The sequence below is a fragment of the Mus pahari genome, chromosome 10 (genome assembly GCF_900095145.1).
Source record: "Mus pahari chromosome 10, PAHARI_EIJ_v1.1, whole genome shotgun sequence".
In the NCBI taxonomy this organism is placed as follows: Eukaryota; Metazoa; Chordata; class Mammalia; order Rodentia; family Muridae; genus Mus; species Mus pahari.
Window position 1 is genome coordinate 113929619 of NC_034599.1, and position 8958 is coordinate 113938576.

The window sequence follows — 8958 nt, forward strand, 5'->3', positions numbered from 1 at the left end:
TGAATTTTTCTAACAAGAGTGTCAAGCTCTCCTCTCTGTGAAGGTCATGGCAGCCTCCCATAATTCTGCTGTAGTGTGCATTTGGAGGCAACGGCGGGACTCCTCTCTACCCCCACCCGACCCCGTCTCCCAGGGCAGTGGCATCCTGTGGCCTGACCACCGTGTACAGTGCCAGGAACTGCAAATGTGCAAACCATCAGAAAACAGCAACGTCTGCTTTTCAGAACAGAGTGGATGACCAGCAAGAGCCATATGTCACCAGGCACACCTGCTGTGCGCAGGCTCCCGCCAGCCTGGGAAGGACCACCATCTGTGCACACAAACTACTCCTGAGTCAAGATGCAAGGTGGATGGAGCGTTCCTGCTTCCAGGCCAGCCAGCTCAGCTAACTTCGGTACCTTGCCTCAATGCCTTATGAGAAAAGCAGCTGCACCGGAATCTAGCAACCACTGTTAGCCAGGAGGACAGCTGGTCATGACAAGCTGCCTTGTCCTCAGCAGGTGCTGGGACCCTTTTGCCTGGGGACTCCCCTGTGCCTTCCTCAGATGAGGTACAGGCTGCCATGATGACATAAGCAGCTAATGTCTGGCCAACCTGATGGGCGTCTGCAGCAGCTAAGGTATTTCTAGGTGGGAGCTAAGAACTCCATTTCTCCACATTCAAGGCTTAACGCCCTTGATCAGATAGCAGAGGGAGCCTTTGTGAAGTAAGGACCGTGGCAGCCTGTGTGTGTGTGCATCAATCCTGAAGGATGCTGCATGCATGCCCATCATGAGAAGATGCTCATTTTAAGGGCTGGAGCAATGGATCAGGCAGGATCAGCAGGTAAAGGAGCTTGCCACCGAGCCTGACGACCTGAGTTTGGTCTCCCAAGGCCTGCATGGTAGAGGGAGGGCTGACTTCTGCACGCTGTCCTCTGGCCTCCACACTGGTGTTTTGACATTGTTAATACACATATGCACACAAAATAATTAAATAAATGTAAACAATGTTTATTCTAAAACATAGGTTAAATTATATGCATAAGATCTTTCAATTATATATACATTTAAAAATATATATTGAATTATCATCTATAGCACCCTGGTATTGATTAATGTCATGTTACATTATTTTCCTACATTGTTAAATATGCTTTGAAAATCATATTCAGTGATATAGAACTCTACCTTAAAACCAGAATTTAGGGTCAGAGAGAAGGCTCACTGGAGAAAAGCACTTGCCACACAGGCTGATGACCTATGCAAGAGTTCCCAGAGTCTACATAAAATCCCAGAACAGTGGTGTATTAGTCAGGGTTCTCTAGAATCACAGAACTTACGGATAGTCTCTATATAGTAAGGGAATTTATTGATGACTTACAGTCTGCAGTCCAAATCCCAACAATGGTTCAGTAGTAGCTGTGAATGGAAGTCCAAGGATCTAGCAGTTGCTGAGTCCCAAACCACAAGAAGGCGAGAGAGTGAGAGCCAGACTCCCTTCTTCCAATGTGCTTATATGGTCCCCAGCAGAAGGTGTGTACCAGATTAAAGGTGTGTGCCACCACACCTTTAATCCCAGATGACCTTGGACTCGGAGATCTCCCTGTCTTCTCAAGATCTCCATACCAAGATCCAGATCAGAAACTTCTATCTCCCAGTCTCCAGATTAGGTCCACTGGTGAGCCTTCCAATTCTGGATTGTAGTTCATTTCAAATATAGTCAAGTTGACAACCAGGAATAGCCACTACAAGTGGTCTCGTGTCTGCAATGCTTCTCTGGTGAGATGGGAACCGAGACAGAAGAACTGCTGGAAGTTCAAGAGTGGGCTAGCCTGGAGTACCCAGTGTTGCAGCAGAAGCCAGGCCCCGCCTCAGCAAAGGTAAAGACACTGCCAGAAGTCACCTCTGACCCCTCACTCACATTCACACACAAATTTAAAAAAAAAACAAAAAACAAAAAACAAAAAACCAAAAAAAAAAAAAAATACCCAAAACAAAACAGGACATAATTTCCAATTGAGCAAACTGCAAGTTGTTAAGAAGTATTTTGATGTTGAAAATAATGTTGTGAGTTTATGTATTTATACAAATATACCCCACACTTCCAACTATTTCCTGTGCAGTCTCACTTCTGGAAGTGGGATTAAAGACAGGGATATTTCCAAAGTTTTTGACACGTACCTATTTACATTTTAATTTGCCAATTAAGAGTCCATAATCAGTTCCCCACTCCAAAGACTGAAAAGTGAAAACCCATGTTTACTGTTTTGTTTAATTTAATTTCCTGAATTATTTAATGAGCTTCAGTACATGTGGCGAAGCTAACACAGGGAAGTGTTTTGTTGTGTTTTTCCCCTGCTCGAGCTGAGGCCAAGTCTTTATGGCAACCAAGAGCTTTACCATGGGGCCACAGCCCCAGTCCAAATATGTGTATTTTTGCTCTCTCCTGAATGCTTTGACCAGCTCTCTTGGGTCTATTTCTACTGGTTTGATCACTTTTTGATCCCACTAAATAAAGTGAAGTCATTAGTTCTGTATCCCCCAAATGCACAGATCATTATCATCCCTGATCACAAGATGGGAGAGATGTAAATAGAAAAGTCAGAGTTAAGTTCTGACCATGGGACCTGGCTCTGAAGTCAACCTTTCAACCCAACACGTGAGTCAAGCTATTAAGGCTCTGTCCTCACGGAGGCCATACAAACCCAAGTGTAACTCTGCAGAAATACCGTGATCTTATGCTTTTAAGCCAAGGCAGGAGTACAGGGAACGTGGATCAAAGGGCTAACAAACCTTTCCATCAACAGCTTAGATAGGACCTGTATCTCAGAGTCCCAGCCCTTCTGTCCCTCTCGCTCCCCAGTTTCCTCCATGTGTCCCGCTGCCCACTGGTGTTCAGATACCTCCTTTAAGAGGAGGAGGGGGGGAGGAAGAAGAGGAAGCCTTCCAACCTCACAGGGCCCCTCTGAAAGGTTTTATAACTAGCAACAGTTTCTAGGAAAGAGGAGACCCTTTGGTGGAACTGTCTGCCACGTGGGCAGAGCTAATCCAGCTCTCTTGAACTGTCAACCATGCTTGGGCTCCCTGGCTATGTATCTGCCTTTTTGTTAGTTATGCTACAGTAAGAAACCACAACTGACTCGTTGGTTCCCTAAGCTAGATTTTGGCGGCGTGACTTTTGGCGGCATCACCTTGGTAGTCTTCCTCCGTGTCCTATGAGGTGAACAAATGTTTGTTCACATTTCCCCTAGGAAGATCACAGAACACTAGTACAGGAGAGTTGGCTTGAGGGAACAGTGAGTGCTGCACTGTGGGTCCTCCATGGGTGAGAGGCACTCTGGGAGCTCATCAGGACCCTTTTTATCCCATCAGTGAATGCCTTCTTAATTTAGGGCACCTCAGCCAAGAACAAAATGCTGTTAAAAAGCTAAAATACTGGGGGGAGGGGTATGGGAAACTTTCGGGATAGCATTTGAAATGTAAATAAAGAAAATAATAATAATAAAAAAAAAAAAGCTAAAATACAACCACATCATTAAAAACATCCATAGAATAATGGGAGGGGGCACACACGTAGTTCTGGAATCTTCCTTTCCTAAAACTACACACATCTAAACACCAACTGCCACATTCTGGGTCTCTGCTTGTAGAAGAAGGTGACAGTGTGTAGCTTCTATTTTGATGAGGCAGGGCACATTCAGAATGGTATGGCCACAGACAACGGTATCCAGAGTCAATGCTCAGAGCCGCTGTGCTCACTAGAGCTGCCTGGTTGCTTGGGTTGTTCTGTTTTGTTTGTGTCAATTGCAAGTACAGTAATCTACAAGGCCTTGGTCAGTGCTATTGTGTCCTTTCTTGTCAATCAGAGGTAGGGATCAAATGGTTTCAGAAATATAAATGGCCCAACAGTACCTGTGGGAACAAATGGGGAGCAGAGCACTACATACACATGAACCCCAACATTTTCATGCAAAGGGGACTTGGAGTCATGAGACTGTTGGAACAGACCAGGGATTGATGCTTTCCACGTGCCTTTCACCGTGATTCTCCTATGCTGTCACTTTATGCAAAGCTATAAATGTGTGTTAATCTTTCCCAGAAAAGGTACAGGACAACACTCTTGTCATGGCCATTGCTGAAGCTCAAGGCTTCAGTAAGAACCTGGAGGGGTATGATATAGTTCACATAGATTAGGCAAGTATCTACCAATCCATTATAGCCTCAGGCCAGCAGCCAGCATCTCAGTGAGCTGGGATCCCTTAGGGGACAGCACTGGGGTAATTCACGAGCACCCAGTATAGGCCAAGGCACCACGAGGCACCAGCACTCTCAAGCGGTCAGTGAGAGGAGGTCTTGGGAGTAGAGACGGGAGACTCATCAGCAGGTGACCAGAGTTGAGCACATGACTGAGCATGCAACCTGTGTCCTGTAAGAGTGTGTGTGTGTGTGTGTGGGGGGTGCTTTGGGAAGAATTTGTGAACAATTTGTCAAAGAATTTGTCTTTGAAGACAAGAGGGAGCTGTCTGCAAAAAGGACTCTGGAATCTGTGTCTCAGGACTCTGGTCTGAACCAAGGACCACATCTCAGAGAGTTAGGGGTTGGGGGTGAGAGAAGTCCTTGCTCCAGGCAGGAGACACAGTTCCAACCAAACCAATAAGATGAGGTGAAACTCAGACGCACATGACAACGTAAGCAAAGTTTGGATGGAAGCCAAGGCTCTGATGCAGCATCGCTGAGTTGGGCTCCATCGCCTGCTCCTCTTGTCAGTCCCAGGAGGCCTCAGAGATAGAGTCTGGGTGGCCCTGTCCCTTGGCTGTCCTCAGGCCACATATTACTCCAACTCAAGTAAGGAACCCTGTGTTATGTTAGCCAGTGGGTTGTCTTCTATTGCTCATAAAAGCTCAACACAAGTGAAAGGTATGGCCATTGCCCACAAGGGCAGACACGGGCTGTTTTAAGTAGTTCAATGTAACATATAAAGGAATTTTAGACAAACAGGAAAGGTACTTCCACAGGAGCCTCTGAGCCATCCTTGGAACTTTCTGGAGGCCTGAGGTGCTGGTGGAGATGCCCAAGATCAGAGCTGGCAGGGCAGGCTCTGCAGGCAGCACAAGTGTGAGAGGCAGGGTGGGCCACATCTGCTCACTTCAAAGATCCACCTGGTGACTGACTTCAGGAACTGCAGGCTTAAAGGAGAGATCAGCTCAGAACATAAAGCACAGGGCCGTCTTCCGAGTTCGCAGTCAAGGCCTTTTAAGTGTGGTCTGCTCTGCCCCAGTGTGACACATGTCATTATAGCCTGTTTATGTTTTATTCCCTACCACTCGGGACAGACACCTGTTGAAAGAACAATCCTGGAAGAGGCAGAGCTCTCTGGAAGCGGACTGATTGTTCCCCTCCCCTGAGATTTGAGTCTGTCACCCAAAGCCATATATTGCAGAAAATAAAGTTGAAAGGCCCCAGCAGCTGTGGCAGGCAGGGCTGGCAACAGTGGCTGGGAGAGACTGTAGCCTGCATTCTGAAACCATTTATGTTCCCTAATCACCTCTGTGAGGAGCTGGATATGACTGCATAGCAGGGCGCAGGACAGCTGCTTTCATTACATTTCATTCTAAACAAAAAAAACGCTTGGTGAGGTTGGCAAGACTGTTTCCTGTCCATGTGTCTGTCTGTCACACCTTCCCTTCAGCATATCTCCTGAAGCCACCAGGCACCCCTTCCCCCAGCCCCCATTTAAAGGCTGTCATGGAAACCTCTCCCACTTAAAACAATACCAGAAAACACAGAGCAGCCTTCTACCCCAACCTGCCCCTACCACCTGACTACTTCTGAACCCAGTTGAGTTTAGGGTTTCAAGGGTTCAAAGCTAATCCAGAGGCCAATGAGAACTTTGGTGAGGTATGCGTGGGTGTTGAGATCAGATGGCTAAGCTCTGAAGGTCTGTGTTTCTAGGTTCAGCAGCTCCAGGGACCGTCTTTGTAGAGTAAAGGTAGGCCCCACATCAGAGAAAAGGAGGGATTAGAACAATCCTCACTGAGGCAGGAGAGCTCTACTATCCCACACTGCCCTGACCACCTGGTGCCTATGGAGCCAAGTCCAGCTGGCTGAACGTCCACAGCCACCACATGACCTCATTACTATTGGTGGGACCAACCAATAAGGTCACATACTGCTATGTAAGTAATGTGTGCCATGCCCTTGCCCCAGCTGCTGAGCACAGAGCTAGGCTGAGCTCCTGTTCGTAGACACAGTGCAGTAAGGTGACACAGTGCAGTAAGGTCTTTCCTGACTGCTGTGGCTCCTTGGTTAGTTCACTGAGCCTACTTCACACTTCTTATACTCTCGCTGTCATTTCTAATTTATGACAGAAACCCATTGCTAATTGTCTGTACTTCTCTGGTTGAACCTTTAGGATGGTTTTCATCTGTCTATTTGGTGTTTTTATTGGCTTGGAGTTTACTACGTAGTCCAGGCTGGAGTCAAGCTTCAGGTAATCCTCCTGCCTCAGCTTCTTGAGTTCTGGGATTACAGGTGACCACACACCTTACCTTAACTTCCTGGATGCAACCAAACCTATACAATTGTTTGCCCAAACTGCACTGGGTGGTGCCTGAAGCCACAGGGCAGTAAACAACAAATACCAGTTGTCCTGACCTCACCAGTGAGCTGCCAGGCTCAGAGGCAGGCCCGAGGAGCACAGCGCTCGTCTGGATCTGGAGGCACAAGCAGGCTCACTTTCATGGACCTCCCTGAAGCCTTGGCTTTCTATAAGTTTGTGGAGCTTCACCAGTGGACTCCAGCTGGCTGCTGTCTAAGGGGGAGCCACCTATCTCCCTGTTTCAGTTTGGCTGAAACCATTGAGCTGGTTGGAGTTCCAGGTAAGCCCTGGTCTCACCCAGAAGTTCAGTGGCTTTGTATAATCCTGTTTGTTCTCATCCCTGCCCTATCCAGGGTGAGGGGCTTGTATCTAGATGACTCTTGGAAGGGAGTGGATTTGTGCTTTCTTAGGGAAATTCACTGCCTTTTTATCATACTTTCATTAAGAACTAATTGGATTTGATTCTGCCCTATTTATTAATTGTATGCATTCATGTATGTATGCATGTATGTATAGATCAATTGATCTATCTACCCCTCTTGAGACAGGGCCTCACTGTGTAGTTCACACACACTGTTACACATCTGTCTCTCAAGAGCTCATTTAACCTATGTACAACATTTTACATGGACATTAAATACTATCTCAGTGATAAGCCACCTGTCTTAAAATCAAGTATATATTTAGTATTTTATAAAACAAGTGACTGTTGGAGGCTCCTTTGGTGCCAGTTCTGAAGGGAATCAAAATAACAGAAGCTCACGCATTTGTGAAATTCAGATAAAATTGTTTCAGCCTCTGCACTTGTGAAGTGCACACAGGTGAGCCCTTACCAGTGGGATGAGCAGACTGATGAGGTCGGTGAGTGGTTTGCTAAGAAGCAGCAGGTCCTCTGCAGCCTGTGTGTCCCCTCTTGAGCCTGACTTCTGGACCTGGAACAAAGGAAAGGAAATGCAAGGAGTCCAGGTGGTTCTTCAGCTTGACAGTGTGAGGCAGGTGCACGCGGGACACAGATGACAGGGGCTCAGGAGGGCAGGGCTGCCCTGTCCCCAAGTGCTGCAAGGATGGAGGCCCTGGAAGGGACACTGCTTCAGGACACTGTGACGGCAGTGCAGACCGGAGAGTCCTAGGCAACACAACAAGGAGGGGGAGGGGCTGCTGCAGGAAGGGTGGTGGGACACTTTGTTAGCTACTCCCCTCATCTCATCACCTAGACGCAACTCTGTGGAGCACGGTGCTTTGTGAATTCAAGGCCAGCCTAGGACACAGATCACTTCAGGCCAGCCAAGAGCACACAATGGGATCCTGTCTCAAAACAAACCCCCCATGGCAAAGGAGGAGTGTGGGGGGAAGGATTCATTCTGCCCACACTCTGAGGGTCTGGTCAGTGAAGGGGGTGGGGGTGGGAGCCTGAGGCCACCTGCTCACGTCTCAGTGGATCAGGAAACCTCAAGCCCCGTCCCCAGCAACCTTTTTCCTCCAATGAGCCTCCACCTCCTAGAGGTTCCATGACCTTCCCAAACAGTGCCACCAGGTGGGGAGCACATGTTCAAAACCAAAACCACACACCCAATGGGGGACATTTCCTATTCAAAGCTCACACATTCTATAGCCTGCAGTGGGTGAGCGCCCCATCTTTCCTGCACTGGGTGAGCGCCCTATCTCCAGACTTCTGGCCCTACTTTTCAAGTGAGAAAACTGAAGTGTAGAGACTCTTACTGTGGGTGACAGCCAGAGAGATGGCTCAGTGGGCTACAGTGTTTGTTACTTAAAATAAGGAACCTAAATTCAGATTTCCTGGACTCAAATGAAAAGCCAGACAAGGCTGTGTGGGAGGAGGTAGGAGACTCTCTGAAGCTCACTGGCCTCCATCTTAGCTCAGGTTTACTGAAAGGCCCTGCCTCAGGGAAGGAAGCAGAGAGTGAAGGAGTGAGACACCTGACCACTTGCTCTGGCCTCTGAGTGCACCTGAATGCATGCATGCCATATACCATACACTCATACATACACACATACACACACACACACCAAAAACATTGGGGGAGAGGATGAAAGGAAACTTTAATTTGGTTATCTAAAGTCACATGATAAGTAACTGGACCAGAGGTCAAATCAAGGCTATTCAACACCAAGTCACATCACTCATCCCCCTGGGTGTCTCTGTGCACACCACCACACTCTGAGTTCACACCACTATCACACACACACACACACACACCGTGTCTCTGTGCACACTGCCACACTCGCAGTTCACACTACTCACACACACACACACACACACACACACACACACACCATGTCTCTGTGCACACTGCCACACTTGCAGTTCACACTACTCACACACACAGACACACCATGTCTCTGTGCACACTGCCACAC

The 8958-nt window shown here is 47.7% G+C and overlaps 1 protein-coding gene across 1 annotated transcript in view; it reads right to left on the reverse strand.

The window, feature by feature from the left end:
• Ulk4 (unc-51 like kinase 4) overlaps positions 1-8958 on the reverse strand; it is a 283012-nt gene that overhangs the window by 94986 nt on the left and 179068 nt on the right. Inside the window, exon 33 of the mRNA XM_021207848.2 lies at positions 7413-7511. Within this exon, the coding sequence (XP_021063507.1) occupies positions 7413-7511 (99 nt within the window). The remainder of the gene's footprint in view (positions 1-7412; positions 7512-8958) is intronic.